The sequence below is a fragment of the Phodopus roborovskii genome, unplaced genomic scaffold, assembly GCF_943737965.1.
Source record: "Phodopus roborovskii unplaced genomic scaffold, PHOROB, whole genome shotgun sequence".
NCBI lineage: Eukaryota > Metazoa > Chordata > Mammalia > Rodentia > Cricetidae > Phodopus > Phodopus roborovskii.
The window spans coordinates 11270975-11288243 of NW_026126516.1; the positions used below are offsets into that span (position 1 = coordinate 11270975).

General features: G+C 54.2%; 1 protein-coding gene across 1 annotated transcript; it reads left to right on the forward strand.

The window, feature by feature from the left end:
• The first annotated feature begins 11914 nt into the window (after window positions 1-11914).
• On the forward strand, window positions 11915-15135 carry Lbhd2 (LBH domain containing 2). Its single transcript, XM_051196401.1, is given in 4 exon segments — window positions 11915-11978; window positions 13649-13805; window positions 14752-14797; window positions 14799-15135. Coding segments are annotated over 4 exon segments (597 nt in total). The 5' UTR covers window positions 11915-11921.
• Window positions 15136-17269: the final 2134 nt, after the last annotated feature.

A 17269-nucleotide genomic window follows, 5' to 3' on the forward strand; every position in this document is an offset into this window, starting at 1 on the left:
CCAGCACTCAGGAGGCAGAGGCAGGAGGATCTCTGTGAGGCCAGGCTTATCTAAGTTCCAGGACAGCCAAGGCTACACAGAGAAACAAGACAGAAAAAGAAAGGAAGGAAGGAAGGAAGGAAGGAAGGAAGGAAGGAAGGAAGGGAAGAAGGAAGAAAGAGGAAGGGGGGAAGGAAGGGAAGAAGAGCAAAACAAACAAACCCTCTGACTCAGAAAACAAAAATAAACAAATAACAACAACAACATACACACCAGGCAGCAGAATTCCATATAACCCCCAAAACAGTGCAAAGTAATTCTTTCAAGCAAACTAATGCTATGGATCATTGACTCCTTGAAACACTTTTGGGGTGTAAGGTATGTTCTAAACATGGGACCAGACCACAAACCAGGCATAAAGAAGTGAACATCGTGGGTCCAAGGCAGGGCTGATTCTGGGAGGAGGTGGATGGCGGACCTGGCGGACCTGGCGGACCTGGCGGACCTGGGGGACATGTAAAGGTGTGCCTTGCAAACAGGGAGGTGGAGGCCTTTCTCCTGCAGTGACAAGATAAAGAAGGTGCAAAAGACCCCCCCCCCCGCCCCGTGCAGGGCCTGTGCAGAAGTGAACAATGCAGAACTGAGCAGGGAACCCTCAAAGGCCTGGCAAACCGGACAGCCAGCGTGAGGGGGCCTCTTCCCTCCCTCTCATACCTGCTGGGTCCAAAAACCCCTGAGACCCTGGCAATGACTCCTAAGCATCCTTTAGCCAGACTCTGGATCACAGCTCTACCTGAAGGTACATGCCCTCCTTTTCTACACCCCAGCCAACCACACAGAAGGCTGTGAGGTTCAGGGGCACAGGCTGCTACCTTGCTGTGATCAGACACAAAGACAAGCCCGGGGAACATTAACGTGAAAAGAGGCGTGTGAGGAGACAGGCGGGACACAGGGCCCTGGGGACCTAGGATGCTGTTTGGCATATCAGACCGAGGGGTGGGGACCTCTGAACACCTCTCTTTGTTCAGCAACGCGGTGTGGTGCCAGGGGCTGAGAGAGTGGGACCAGGGAGCCACTATCATAAAGGGGGAAGTAGAGAAAGCCAAACACTGCAAAGGCAGGAAGTCCGCCAGGGACCCCACAGTCCGCTGGGGTAAGGGAGCCAAGCGGGGACAGTCTCCAAGGAGAATTTGCCAGTGGACTCAGTGGACTTTCACAGGGCATCGAACACCACTGTCAGACAACGGACAAGTGGCACCATCGGCTAAGGATTATTCTAGAAAGATCTGTTTACCAAGAGCCCTGTGGTGGCACGTTGTCACACCCATGCCTCAGGTTCCAGCTGCTGTGTCTATGAAGGAGCCTGTGTGGACGCCATCATATCTGGGCTAGTACCTGGTTTCCGGAAGTGCGGTTTGATGGGCATCTAGGGGGAGGGAGGAGACAAGAGGGGCGTTACCGATCTTCCAGGCCTCCCCACTGCCATTGACCCTGGCACTGCCCTGACCAAATGTTACTCCCCTCTCCAGGAAGCCGAGGGGAGGTGACTTTCTCCCTCTGGATCCCAACTTCGGCTGCCTTCACCTCTTCCTTTCAGGTGACATCAGTGGTTGGACACCTAATGACCTAGCTGTCCCCTGAAATATGCTGCCTCTTGCTTCCGGTCACACTGGTTTAGACTGCACACGAGCCTTGTTCCTCCTAACCCTTCGCTCATATCTTCTGGGAAAGTGCACTGTGGCCAGCCAATGCTCTGCCATCTAAGAGCACAAGCCCAGCCATGGCAGAAGCTGCCTGTCCAGGACACTTTGGGTCTGCACGAGGACTACACGAGACTCCCATATCCTCATTCGCCGGGGGAAGAGGTCTCCTTGCCACAGTCTGCGAAGTTTCTGGGAATTCATAGGTTCAGTCTGTAGTCACAGTAGAGACACACAGGGCAGCTGTGACAACAGCCAAGAAAAGGGTATGTCAAGAGGTGCTAACCAACACAGCCTATGCAAAGCCCTGACTGCATACGGTCCCCTTCCCGGCAGCCTCGCCATCTCCCACTGACCGCCAGAGGCAGCGCCAGAAAAGGTGGCACTGGCTACCACCCCCCACTCCTACACACACACACACACACACACACACACACACGCACGCACGCACGCACACACACACACACACACACGCGCACACACACGCACGCACGCACACACACACACACACATACATACACACACACGCGCGCGCACACGCGCGCACACACACACACACACACGCACGCACGCACACACACACACATACACCGGCCAGCATTGCTCTGAACCCTGTCATAGCTCCTCTCAGGGATGACGAGGAGCTCTGAGGCTGGCATTTAGCTCGGAGATTTCTCTTCCTGGATGCAAACATTGTGTGCTCAAAGTTCTGCAGGCTCCACTCCAAACTGCATGAGAACCAAAGGGATAAGGAGGGTCCGCCTCACTATCAGAGGAGCAAGCTGGTGTTTGGAGAGAGGAAGCCACCTTTCCCCAAGCTGCAGGTGGTTCCTTCCTAATCTCCAGCCCGTGATCTTTCTCTCTGGCTCACAGCCTACTCTCCTCCACAATGTGCACACAAAACACTAGGCTCCGAGGGGCATGAGGCCCCCTAGGGGTACATAACCAGGAGGGGGGCAGGACCTTCATCTTCTGTGACTGGCGGAGGCCTGGGAGCCCCAGAGGTTCCGAGGCTGGGTCACACTGCCTGAGATGTGGACCTAGTAGAGCAGGGAGGGGCAGAATGAGGACACCTTCAACTCTCAGCGCTCAGTGTGGCCTCCAGTGGGACCAGCACCAGTACCCGGGAGCTTGTTAGACAGAGAGCCCAAACCTACTAACCCGGAAGCCTGTGGGAGGGGCAGGGATCCCGGTGCAGGCTCCGGCTGGGACCTGCCATGACTCTGGCTTATTCCCACCCCCAGCTCTGCCGTTGGCCTGTGGGCACCAACCTTTCTCCACTTCCCTACCTGCACTCATTAGATGTCCTTGGTGTGACAAGCACCTGGGATTGATTTCAGAGGGGACAGGGTCCTTTCAGTTCATGGCTTCAGAGGGCTCAGTCAGGGTTGCTGGTGCGAGTGCTGTAGGCCTGTAGGCTGCACAATATGTCATGTGTAGTGTAACATGAGGAGCCGCAGGAGACTCCGTCACTTCGAGAAGAATGGTAGGAAGGGGCCAGAACCTGTGTCTTCTTTGAAAGCACACCCCGATGGCCTAACTTCTTTCCACCAGGCTCCAAATCCTAACCACAGCAGCACTCCAGTCCTACGCGAGATCAGAGGGTGTGTCAGGGACCAGCTAGCGTGCACATTGCTCCACAGGTTGTCCCTCATCTGCTGTGTGAGTGGGCCAGTCATCATCTGTCCTAGTTTGCTTAAGACACTGACCAGGGCCTGGAGAGGGGGCTCAGCAGTTAAGAGCACTGGCTGCTCTTCCAGAGGACCCGGCTTTGATTGCTAGTGCCCACAAGAAAGCCCACAGCACCGTCTTCTGCCTTCCGTGTGCACTGGGCATGCAGTGATGCATAGATATGCATGCGTGTAAAACACCCATACACATCAAGTAAAAATAAATAAGTCTAAAAAGAAAAACCCTGAGTAGAACTCACTTAGGGGAGGAAAGGGTTTACTTCATCTTACAACTCCCAGGCCACAGTTTATCATGGAGGGAAGTGGCTCAGGGCAGGAGCTCGGAGCAGCCGCTTAGGCACAAGCCTTGGCACAGCGCCTCTACCGGCTGCTCGGCTTGCTTACACATACAGCCTAGAACCACTTGCCCAAGGATGGCTCCTTTAGCAGCGGGTTGCGCCCTCCAATATTAATCATTAATCAAGAGAATGCCGTATAGGGGCCAGACATGGTGGGACACGGCTTTAATCCCAGCAACCAAGAGGCAAAGGCAGACCGATATCTATGAGCTTGAGGCCAGCCTGGTCTACATAGCGAACTCCGGGCGCAAGCGGGGCTACACAGGAAGAAAGAAAATCCCGCACAGCCACGCCCACAGGCCAATCCAATGGTGGCAGGTCTTCAATCCAGGTGTATCAAGTTGACAGCAAAACTAATCAGGACACGTCACGAGGCCTGAGGATAAATGAGATGATGTCATGGGTGTGGTAATAATGTCAACATTGTTATTACCACCAGAGTGACTCTCATTCCCCTCAGCAGAGCTCAGAGGGCCAGTGCCCTAAACCAGTCTTTTAGGGCTAAGCAAGCAGCCACCCCTTCGCTTCCCCACCATGGGGCGTCTGGGACTGAGCCGGCGGCTCCTCCCCCCTCGGCTCCCGGTCTTTCTTCACCCTCACCTGCCCAGAATGCACACTTCTGGGGTGGATGCTGTGTTGGGGTGCTATCCAATGATGTCACCGTGCGTTGCAGAATGGACTATTGGAGGAAATGTGTCTGAGTCACCCGCAAGGGAGGGACGGATGGGGTGCTGTCGGGGGAATTGTGCCAAGGTCTCTGCAGAGCACACCCAGGTGGTCACATCAGCCCTACTGTGGGCCGGGCATCGGTTCTTCGTGGCCGCCTCAGGTGCAGGGGCCTTGGCAAGACCAAAGCAGGCGTGGCTTTGAACCTTCCACTGCTGGCTCTGGGAGTGGCAGCGCCCCCTGCCTGACTGGCTTTGGTCACGGGCTCTGCCTCTAGGTGCGCAGGGAATTTCAAATGGGGGTTTTTGAGTGCAGACTGTCAACTGGAAGAATCTGTTAAACTTCCAGCTGCATGGCAGGCAGTGTCTGATGTCTGCTTTGGCTCGTGGAAAGGGAAAATGTCTTAGCTTGAACAGACATTTCAAGCTAAGGCAGAACAGGCTTGGAAAACTCAGGTTCAGGGTTCCCAGCTGTTCACCCTGAGGCAAGGCACTCACCCTCTCTGAGAGTTAACAGCTCCTATCCCTAGCACTGCTGGGAGGAGGGGAAGCCCTCCCACCCCCACTAAGGTGTGGGGACGAGTTTTAGTTACCACAGGGGGTGTGCATGCCCGTCTTTATAGACAGCTCGAGACCAAGAGAGCAAGGCACCCACTCCAGTCCAAGCTCCAGCTCACACAGCTTTCTCAACCTCTCTGTTCTTAATCTCTTTCTCTGCAATGTGGGGTATCATGCCATCCTCACCCGGGTTTCATATAAGGGAAAATCTCACAGACTTTAGTTACAGACAAAGCCAGACATGCAGGAAGTGTTGTTTGGTTGGCCAGAATTTCAGGGTATCTTTTCAGAATATTTGTATGTTATATAAACACGCGTAAACTGCATACATTTCAAACTGTGTTACCCAAGGAGGCTCATGACGATTTCTGTTTGTTTATGTATTTACCAATCAGCCCCAAGAAGGACTGTCCTCACCTTTGTGGACAGGGGCTGCCATTTAGTATGGTAGCAGTGGGGTGCCCCTGGGGAATTTCCCAGCTGCAGGCTGGCAGCCACTGCCCGAGGCAGAGTTCTCAGGAAGCACTTAGGGCTGGAAAGACCACGCAGTGTATTTAAAAAGTACCTGAAGCACAATCCTGAGAACCAGAGTTCAAATCCTGGCATATGTCTAACAAGTCATAAGCCAGGCATCCTGAAAACACCTGTAACTCCAGTCCAAGAGATCCAACACCCCCTTCTGGCTCATGCATACACTCAAACACACACACACACACACACACACACACACACAAATACAGTACATCTTAAAAAACAAAGTAAGCAAAACCTCTGAGGCTGGAGAAATGGCTCAGCAGATAAGAAAGCTGGTTGCTCTTCCAGAAGGCCCAGGTTCAATTCCCAATAACCATTAGCAGCTAAAACCATCTATAAGTCCAATTACAGAGGATCCAACACCATCGCCTGGCCTTTTCAGGTACCAGGCATGCTCACAGAGCACAGGCATGTAAAACACATGATACATTTTTTAAAAAATAAAATTCTTTTAAATATATTTTTAAAACCCACCTACCATCCCACAAGGACAATGGCCAGTCCGGAACCTGTCTTCTCACAGATAATCAGTGCATGAGAACAAAATGATGGATTGTAGCGTTTATAGAGTCCTGTTTAAAAACAAAAACACAACATTCTATGTTGAGACAGGGCAATGCTTCAAGTGGCCACCAGAGGGCGACAAGAGCAAATCATCAGGAAAGCCAGCACCCTTTTTTGCAGCTGTCTTCCCACATCCGTTTTTACTTCACTCAACCCACCCTCCCTTACTCTGCTGGCACCACAGGGAAGCCAGGGGGTGACGCAGGCTCCCTCGGAGGACCAAACACAAAGCTCCTGCGATCACCTTTGCCTTTTTCTGTGGAGAAGTCTCCAGGTGGATGAATGTGAGAAAGACATAGAATTTGAGAGTGAGGCCCCAGGTGACCTTGTAGGAAGCTCTGGGCCCTGCCCTGTCTGGAAAGACACTCCCTACCCCCATCCATCACAGCACAGCACATACCTCAAGGCCTCGAGCACTTCCAGAGAGCTCCGGGGACCAAACCCCGGCTGCTGCCTCGTGTCAGCTAACACCCTAACACCTCAGGTGGCGGGTAACACCTGCGCTAATCAGCAAGGCCAGCAATTCCTGCCTGGGTGGGAAGGAGGGCGGGCAGGGTGAGGCCGTGGGAGGGGTGGGCTGCACAGCAGAGCATTTCCCTCCCGCTGTGAGGTTATGGTTCAGCTGATGCCACCATACACAGTGGTCCTGGCATCTGATCAACCTGCACGTGATCCTTTGGTTCTGACCTTGGAGCTCCTATGCCTGGAATGGAGGGACTCTCTCTCTCTCTCTCTCTCTCTCTCTCTCTCTCTCTCTCTCTCTCTCTCTCTCTCTCTCCTCTGCCTCACATGACCAGGTCTCCCAGGCTGCAGCCACAGGCCAGACCTCTGCAGACCCCACTGATTCTTCCCACTCCTCCTCCCTGGGAACTTGGGGAGCAAGCTTCACCGGCTCCATGGCTCCATACCCCAGAGAAGGAGGCACTAAAATTTCAGGGCAAAGTAAATTTTTAAAGATTTATTATTATTTTTAATTACATGTATGAATGTGTGGCTGTGTGCACGTGAGTGTGAGTTTCCATGGAGGTCAGAAGAAGGTGTCAGATCCCCAGAGCTGGGGTAGCGAGTGGTCATGAGCCACCTGATGCGGGTTTTGGTACCAGAAGTGGGGTTCTTAGCAAGAATAGTACATGCTACCACTGAGCCATCTCTCCAGCCCCTAAATGCACGTTTTTATGCCAACACTCCTCTTGCTGACTTATTGGCTCTTTGTGGATCATTGGACCATGAATTTAGATTGATTCTTATATATCTCAATGATTTCAGAATCCAGCACTGAACAATGAATGTTCATTATTTATATTAAATTTTTGCTTAGAGACTAATTTGCTTTATTTTATGTGTAAGTGAATGTTTGGTTTATGAATGAGTGGTAAGAAAAAGGATAAATTATGGAAATAGGTGTAAAGAGAGAGGTGAAGGAAAATAGTTGAGTGATGTACGTTATCAATGATGTAAGGATCAGAGATGACTACCTGGAAGGGTGCCGTGTGGGGTGGAGGACTATGTGGCTGGATGAGTAGTGGAGGGACGGATGCTGGATACAGGGGTAGAACAATGCACGTGGGACATATGCACATTGTTTAGGCAGGCACTGGAAGAGGTAGGTGGTTGTGCTTCCATGCTGGAGAGATGGAAGGGGGAAGAAGTATTCATATAAGGTGGTTGAGTGGTGATGAAAAGGTAAATTGTAGATTGATAGAAGATGTGCTGGATATGGATGAAGAGTCCATGGGTAGATAATGAATGCATCCACTGGTAGACTGTAGGTAACAGATGACTGATGGTGGACATCTGGTAGGTAAATCATAAAGTATAGATACATGGTGGATAACTAGTAAGTTGATTGTGATGAGTCTGTTCAAATAAAGTATGTGGAAGTGCTGATGGGTATAGGATTGATGGGGGATCATGAGTGTCAGGTAGAAGGTGGATGGGACATGGATGGGAGACAAATGTGTATTAGAACCCTCTAGAGGAATATATATTAAGGGGGAGTTATCTGATTAACTTACCTGATACAGTCTGAGAAGTCCAACAGTGGTCATTTTCCCACAAGGGAGACTGGAAACTGGCTGTTCACCACCCAAGGCTGGACACCTAATCTGCTTCCGAAGACCTGGAGAATTCCTGGGGAGCCACTGGTCTTCAGATCACCTAGGGAGGCTGAAGAAGCTGGGTTCTGATGCCGGTGAAAATGGCCGCAACCATGCCAATAGCAGCCACAAAGTGAAGGAGTCCACCGGTGGGAGGTGAAGGCGACCAGGCGAGGGCTTCCCCTCAAACCCCTTGTATTTGGTTGGTCCACCACCAAAAACTACTGTCCATACTTAGGGTGGATCTTTCAACCTAATCAAGAAAAGCCCTCACAGTTGTACCCAGAAACTTGCCTTCCGGTAGATTCAGATCCTGTTAAGTTTACAACCAAGAGTAACCATCATAAATGTCAAATTTATGGTTGCTGGCTGGAAAGGTAACAGGTTGAGTGTCAATGGATGATGGAAAGTGTCGATGGATGATGGAAAGTGAACAATGAATGGATGGCTCAGGGTAGGCATGTGGTGAGTGGAGAAAGGTTAAGTAATTGATGACTACATCTTGGAAAATGCATTCATGAAAGCTGAATGATGGGTGGGTAGATAGCGTGGAGATTGTGGCTGACCGGAAGGCAGTAAGTGGTATATAGTAAGTGGATAATTTAATGTACAGATGGGCCAATGGCAAATGGATAGATAATGAGAAATCACTGAAGGTGAATATCAAATGATTGTACTAGATGGAGATGGCATGTGGGTAGGGACTAGAAGGCTAGTTGGAGGAACAATGCCATCCCCAGTGACTAGAACAATGTTGGACACAGAAGTGGAACTCAGTGAAATTTTCTAGGATGGCCAATGATACTTAGATTAATAGTGAATTATGACAGATAATGGATGGGTGGGTACTGTGAGATGGATATTGAACAGGTAGACATGTGTTAGACGAGGATAAAGTCAGTGGGTGGATGGATGGAGGTGGAGTGCGGTTCATATAAACATGGATGATAACTGATGGCTAATTATAGGTGATGAGTTGTGACTGATTGGATGGAGGCTAGCAGAAAGTTCAGGATACATGAGTAGTAAACAGACAGTATCCTAATTGACATTAGGTAAGTGGCACATGGATGCAAGAAGTTGTTATTTGATGGAAACCTGTAACACTGAATAAGTCTGGAGAGATGAATGGGTGGTAAATGAATGTCTGTTGGATGGCTGTTTCATCCATGGATGATGTTTAGTAAATTGCGTGTGGGTGGTGAACATATGGGTACACAGTAGTTGGGTGGGGTGTGGTCATGATGGGGTGTTCATAGAGGTATCGTTTGATGGATAATCAGGATAGTAGATGAATGAATCATGGAAAGAAGATGGGTGGATGAATTACTAGTGGGTGGATGACGAGCGAGGGATGGATGGATGCCGGATGCAATGCAGGGTAAGTATGTGGGGATGTAGCAGAACCGTTGTGCGGTAGGTAGTAGTGAGTGGATGTTAGCTGGATGGTGATAGCTGACGGATGCAGGATGGGCGGATGATTGACCATGGAATGGAAGTTGGGCTGTTGATGGTAGATGATGGCTGCTGCTAAATGGCTGGGTGCCGGGTGATTTGGATAATTAGATAATTGGGTGTTGGTTTTAGGTCTCTGGGAGAACTGGGACATCAGAGGGTTCACAATGGATCCTAGAAGGGGGGTTGTGTGGATCGCATGTGTCGGAATGATGCCTTGGGTGTCAGGTTAGCTCACCAGACTAACTGTCCCGGGCTGTTTAGACATTCTGGGGAACCGGACTCTGGACGTGTATGTGAGAGGGAATGGCGGAACAATTCCAACCTGCCTCACTTCCTACCCTTTTCATTTCCCTCGGTGCCGGGTTGGAGGAAACCCTCTCTCCTCACCTACCTGGCTCCACACGAAGCTGCACATCACACTCTAATCTTGAGACTGGGGGAGGTGCTCTGAGGTTGCCAGGACCAGGTTCTGGCAATAGAGTGGTGTCTAGGGAGGTGGAGGCCAGGTCCTTCCGGTGGCCCTGCAGAGCAGAGGGCAGCAGAGTGTGTGTGGGCGGAGAGCTCGGAGGAGGATCGAGGCAGGCGAGCTCCGGAGCGGTGTGGAGGCCCCGCAAGAGCTAGCGGTGAGTGGCGGTGAGCGTGCGGGAGGCGCAACGCCCCCTCCCCAGCCTCACCCTCTGGGTCCCGTCCAAGTTGCACCGAGGCAGCCGGGGTGGGTGCATGGTGAGGCGGGCGGGCGGGCCAGTGCAGTAAGGGTTAGTGGGAGCATCCGGGGAACGGACGGGCGTGGGTCCCACTGTCCTGCTTGGCAACCTAATGCGGGGCTCTGGACCAAGAGGTCCTGTAATGCCTGCGGCGCCTGCGGTCCTCCTCACCGGACCCTCCCCCACGCCCCGGAGCGCGTGGGGTGTGGGCGGCGCTCGCAGCGGGAGCTTTGGACGCCAGGCGCTGGGCCAGAGCAAGGCAGCCTGTGGGCACTTGCCCTCGCCCGCGGCCCCATTGTAGCTCCATCCTTGCCGCTATCTTGGCCCCAGATTTTCCCCTGGGACTGTCCTCCTCCTTTCCGCCCGCCCGCCTTCACTCTACACCCCTTCGCATGGCTCTGGGGTCACTCACCCCTCCCTCTTTTTCTAACGTCTCCCACCCACTCATCTTTGGGTGTCTGTCCTGGGCTTAACTGAGATTCCCCGAACTCGGCGGTTTGCAGGATCCTGAGTGGGTACCAACCAGGGCTGGGAACAGCAGGTCACAGGGCATCCCGCGGGCTCTGGGACGGAGGCACTGATGGCTGTGATGTGGCTGCTTACTGCCCTGGGAATGCCCATCACAGGCACGTGTCCCCTCCCAAATTTCTCTGGGATTGCATGGAACTTGAGCTGAGCGAGGTGGGCGTTTGGTAGAAGGAGCCTCATTTTTCAGACTAGCAGCTGACCTTGCTAGAGCACCCCCTCCCCTAGTACCTGCCTCCCGGCAGGGTGTCTCGAACATTCCATTCTGCTGGTCTCTGTTTTGCCTTGGACGGGGCGAAGGATTTGTTTCCCTCCCGGCAGGGTGTTTCGGGCTCAGGCTTTCCATCCGTCCGGTCTCTGCTTTGCCCTGGTCTAGTCTCCTCCCAGGTCCCAGGCCTCACCCTGGCCCCTGGCTGTTAGATCCCACCCTCATTTCTTCCCCTGGGCTGGGCCCCAAGAACCTACCTGCTGTAGTGCTGGGGAAAGTCTGGGGGTGAGCCTTATGCTTTCTTCCAGGGTCCTCACGGTGGAGGCTCTGACCCCACCTCCCCCACCAGTGCTGGCCTGGGTAAGCACGGCCGCATTCAGGCAAGACGTCAGCTTTCCTCTGGTGGTAGGCTCTCAGGGGTCTGTGGGTGGAGGGGTGTTCTTGGGGAGGAACTGGGCACTTTGGCCTCTGGCTGGCTCTAACTCAGTCCCAGATGCTCCCAGCCTCCTGACTCTGAAACCCGTTTGGGTCCCCAGGTCCGGGGTGTTCTCTGTCCCTTGCCTCCTTCTGCCCTGCCTGTCTGCTGTTGATCCTTTAGGGAGGCCTCAGGCCAGCCACCTCCCTCGGGGAAGCCTCCCTGGCTCTCAAGTCTGGGTCCATCTCTCTCTCTTCTTGACACACTTGTCCACAGCAGAGGACGCGGCATCTGTCCAGCTGCGCTTCCTATGAGGGAGCATCTGGGGCCAGCAAGGCAAAGAGCAGGCCTAAGCTGTGAGCACAGGCCCCAGACGGGAGGCTGAGGTGGGTGGGGTCCTGGAGGAGGAGGGCAGGCAGCTCACACCGGCTGCAGTGTACACCTCATCTCTGCCCTTGTCTTTGTGTAGCCCACATCGGCAGCAGCATGAGCATCCTACAGTCAGAGAGTCCTACAGAGGGCACCGGAGGCCCCGCAGGGAAGGTACGTGGTTGACCGGTGGCGGGAGACCAGAGGGAGCCAGCCTCAGGCTCTAGCCTATGACTTCAGACGCCTCCCAACTCTCCTAGCCACAGCCTGCCCTTCCACGTGGGGAGGTCACTGCTGTTTTCATAGAAATCTGGTGGGTAAAGCTGGAAAGCAAGCTACCCTGCCTTTCTTAGCACCCCTTCTAGACCTGGGGATATCAAGGCTTATTCCCAAGCACATGACCACACTTTGCTCTCTGCAGAGTGATACAATTATTTTGTTTGTTTGTTTGTTTGTTTGTTTTGAGGCAGGGTTTCTCTGTAACTGCCCTGGTTGTCCTAGAACTTAGACCAGAGTGGCCTTGACATCACAGAGATCCACCTGTCTCTGCCTCCACCACCCATCATGGGGGATGCAATTCTAGGGTGCCCTCAGACCCAGTTTTTGTCACGGTTGTTGATGCAGCAAATGTTTAAGCCTGTACTTCAGTACACGATGCACCCCTGTGATCCTAGTGGTCTAGAGAGTGAGTCAGAAGGATCAAGACCAGCCTTGGCTACATAGAGGGTTCCAGGCCTGTCTGGGGTATGAGACCCTGTTTCAGAAGTAAAATCAGATGAGAGCCTAGAGTCCCTGCCCAAAGCAGCAGCTGGGTTCTCTGTTCCAGAACTGGGTTAGGTCACTGGAGCCAGTGAAGGAGGAACAGCCTAGACTCTGAACTCATAGGCACAGCTCCGCTGAAGGTCCTACGGGCCTGGCCACCTTCCCATAGTGCGTACCCTCAAGGCGGAACCCCGGCTGAGGGGCAGGAAGCAAAATGTCACATGAGGAGGGAGCCAGGATGGGGATGGAGGCGTGACTTGGCAATGCCCACATAGGGTCAGCCCCACGAGGGTCCAGCTCTGCCGCCATCTGAGGCCCTCTGTCCTTTCATTACACAGATGACCCGGCCTGGTGACGCCTGTCCTCAGGCCTCAGGGTCACCTGCAGCACTTGGCTGGAAAGGTCCTGGTGTGGAAGCTTGTATGGGAGGCCAGTGTCCGGCGGCTCTAAGCGGCCATCCAGGGGCAGTGTAATAGCCTGCTCTGCCTGGAGACCTGTGTGCCACCCAGGGAAGGTACACATACACTAGGTGGCTGTCTTTGCCAGAGCTCCAGGAGGACACAGAGGTGGGGAAGTACAGACAAGTCAGACCGTGGGGCACCAAGGGATGGAGCCCTGTGAGACAGCCTCAACCCTGAAAAGCCTTGAATGGGAGATGGAGATGCTGAGCGCAGCCAGAGGTGTGGGCATTGAACAATAAGTGAGAGCCAGCTCTGATTGCCATGGCAACGTCTTCCTAGCTCCTCAGCTTGCCATGTGGAGGGAGGAGGCCAAGGACCCAGCAGGGAAGCCCCCAGAAAGGAAATGTGCTGGGTTCCAGGTACAGGAAGCAGCTGGGGTGCCCAGTCTTGGTCTCCCTCCTAACTGACATGGTCTCTGTGGTCTTAGGGTCTGTCTGTGAAACGGCTTCTCTGGGTCTGAGCCCGGCTAAGTGCCACGGTGTTCCCTGGGTGTCTATTCCCCGGTGGTAACAAAAGGTAGAGGCTGCTCTGTCCTGCCTGTCCTTGAACTTCCTAGTAGGCCAGGGGCAGAAGAGGCCCATGGCCCAGTATTACCAGGAACCTTACCCACTCTCCCCTTAGGCCGCAGTAGGAGTCCGGGAGAAAGGCTCACGGCTCTGCCAGCGACTGCCCTCTATTGTGGTGGAACCCACTGAAGTGGGTGCCGTGGAAAGTGGGGAGCTGCGCTGGCCCCCCGAGGGCACCCAGAGGGGGGCCCCCCAGATCCAGGCTGCTGCGGGTGAGTGAGAAGACTTTTCTCCTGCCTCAGAGACCACAGCCACTTCCTGCCTGCCTGTGGTCGGTGTGGGAACCCTGCAGTAGTTCACACCCCAGCACCCCACCCCAGCATCAGCCCCTCCAGCCACTGTACCACCTGCCATCTGTCTGCACCTGTCCCTTACACGCCCTGTGGCTCCATCGCCTGCGAAATGCGCCCTCTCCCGCCATCCAGCCCAGCCGGCTCTCTGTTCTCCTTCTCTCTTGAGTCAAGACCTTTGGAACAGTACCCATAGCCCACAAGGCCCTGGAGGGGCCGGGGGAAAGGGGCACACTTGGGGACATGGGTGAAAGGCTGGAGCTTCTAGAGCAGGGCGGGGCAGGGGAATCAGCCCTCGGGCTGGCAGTGGAGGCTTCTAGAGTGCTTAAGTCACTGAAAGCTCTGGGCATGTGGGAATCCTTACTTCTGGAAGCTGCTGGAGAATCTCCTGTGAGGAAGTGAGCTCATCTCCCATGAAAGGTGCTCAGAACCCCACAAACCTCCCCCTCTCCCCAGACCTCACTGCCTGGGGTCACCCATAAAGCCCTCATGCAGCTTGGGCTCTGGAGGGGTCTGTGCCCACAGCTCCCACTTCTACTCAAAACTCCTTCGCCCTCTGTCAGGCCAGCATCAGAGACAGCAGCAGGGACTGGCCCTTGGGTGACCGAGGCTTTGGACCGGAGGTGGCTCTGTCACCCTTCCCTGAAGTGTAGGACAGGGTGGGGAGGGCTGCTTCTGCTCCCAGGGCGGGCTTCAGCCTCCTCTCTCCCTAAAGCAGGTGTGTCCTTCCTTTCTATCAGCCCCTGGGCAGAAAGGACTGTCCTACCCAGATGTGTGCCAAGGGCTTACCTTATGCCCCTAGGACCAAAGCAGCTACAGCTCATCACCAATATAGAGGCCTTTGCATTTTGTCTGGTTTTTTTTGCAGTTCCTTCCCCGAGCCCACCAGGAGCCCCAGGGAAGGCAGCAGCTGAATGACATGGAGAATGCCAGCTCTGGCCACCAGGCATTCCCTGGTCCGGAAGGGTATGGCAGGCTCTGCTCCCTGACCACTGACAGGGCCTTGATCCCAGGAGGACCGGCTGAGTCACAGAAACGACAGGGCCCACCAGGACACCCAGCTCACCAAGCTTCCTCTCCCCAGCTCACCAAGCTTCCTCTCCGGTTCAGTGTGGCCAGGACTTCAACCCCCGCCTTTTTGCTCCACGGCCCACATCTGGAGTGTACCCTCTTTGTCCCGTGGTTTGAAGCAGAAATAAAGGCTCCCTTCCTGGTGGCCATGGGCCCCCCTGGTGGGGACTTGAGGTGCTGAGGACAATTTGGTCTGACCAGTGACATTCTAACCTCTCCTAAGAACCTAGGTTGAGCAAATCAGAGCGTTGGGTGGGTAACCCTGTGGGAACTGGACACTTGGACGGGGAGGGAGAGGGGCAGGCTGAGCATAGCCAGACACTCCGTCCCGGGTGTGTGTGTGCCTGTGTGTGCCTGTGTGTGCGCCGGGTGTGTGTGTGTGTGTGCCTGTGTGTGTGCGTGCGCCGGGTGTGTGTGTGTGTGCCTGTGTGTGTGTGTGTGTGTGTGTGTGTGTGTTCAGCTGCAGAGCAGGCTCTTTACCACCTCTGCCTAGGATCCCTCTCTCTCCTCTTCCTCCCTTCCCCTGCTGGAGACCCCCTGGGGGCTAGACACCTTCTTGTTCTCTTCATTCTGGTTCATTAGGGCACAAGGATGGGTTCTAGGGTGAGAGGGGCCTTCCAGCCTGGGCCTCATGGATTCCAGCAAAAGTCCAGTTTCATAGATGAGGAAAGTTAGGTGCAAGCTGAGGTGCCCTGGATTAGTCTTGCTGAGGGCTCCGTAGGGACCCTCAGGCTGGTAATCCACCAAAGTAGGCCTGGTACCCATGTGGTACCTTTGGTGGGCAAGTACCTCATCCTCTCTTGAACGACGGTCTTGGCCCTCCATAACCATACATGGACAAACTGCCTTGGCTGTGTCACTGTAGGAAGGGAGCTATAGTACCTAGTCATCGCTTGGGGAGCAGAAAGCTGACCGTGCCTAGGGCTCCCTCTTTAGGTATGCTTGGCCAAGCCTGAGCCAGGCCTGAGGAAATTCAGGGCCCAGCCATTCATAAATGTTAGCTCAACAAAGCCCCCAGGCCCAGGCCCCACCCCGGGCAAGCTGGAAGGGGCTGTGGGAGACACCTTCTGTTCTCTCCTGACCTCCTTGCTAACCTGCCGGGGTGGAAAGGGGAGGTGTGGGAGTGTGCCGGGGAGTCTGCTTTAAACTGAAAACCGTGGGCGCTCTGGGTCCAGCGGTGTCCAGGGTGTCTGGGTCCCAGCTTCACAGTTTACAAGTGTTGCTGTTCTTCTAGAGACCTCCTTGCCGTGGGTCCCAGAGCGAGGGCAGAGTGATAGGGAATAGGTAGGGAGTGTGGGGATAGTTGGGGGCTGGCCTTAGGGGGGAAGTGCTTACCCACTTCGGGAAGCAGAGCAAAGGGATGAGGCCACCTCTCTCCAGGGCAGGATTGAGAGAGGTCTCCTGAGACCCAAGCCGTCTGCTAGCGCTACCAGGGTAGCGCCTGAGTAATGATGACCCCTCCTGGAGGTCCGTGAGATGGAGGGGGAGTGGAGAGTCGAACCTCCGCCCACCCCACTACAAACTGTGGGAAAGAGTCTGGGTGGGGCCAGAGCGGACGCCGCACCCACTCAGAAGCCCAGCCCAGCCCCGGTGGAAGCATGAAACCGCCCTGCAGCTCCCCCTAGCGCCCGCCGGCGTCACTACGGGAACAGTAGAAAAAATGGCAAATTGGCCCCAGACAGACAGACAGACAGACAGACAGACAGACGGAGAGGATGAGGGAGAGGGAGAGAGAGAGAGAAAGAGAGAGAGAGAGAGGGATACACCGCGGTCCCCGGGGCAGAGGGTGAACTGCACCTCCCTAGTTTTAGACTGGACTCCAGTCTGGGCCCCTTAGCATTCTGGGCAAAATTGACTTAGAGACGAGCAGACATCTGCTGGAGGGTCCTCCCGGCCCTCACCTACCTAGAACTCACTTCATCCCAGCAATAATCCCATTTCACCGAAGAGTAAACTAAGGCTCGGAGACAGAGATGCTTCTCCCAAGGTCGGAACTTCGGTTAGTGTCCTAGCTGGGCCTCTCCCTCTCAACTGCCTCCTACGTGGCCTTATTCTGACCCCGGTTTGACTGTCCTCGTGCCCCGGGTTTCTCTGAGACTAGGCTGGGACTTTTCCCACTGGGATTTTACTGGCTTTTCTAGGGGAAAGCAGTGTGGAAAAGTAAAAGAAGCATCCAGTAATCCCAGCTCTTGAGACGCGAAAACTGGAGCAGGAATTCAGGTCATCCCCAAGCAATGCCATAGCAAGCTGGGTTATCTGGGACCTTTCTTCAAAAAACCAACCAAGTTGTTATTGAAGGATGGCTCAGCAGTTAA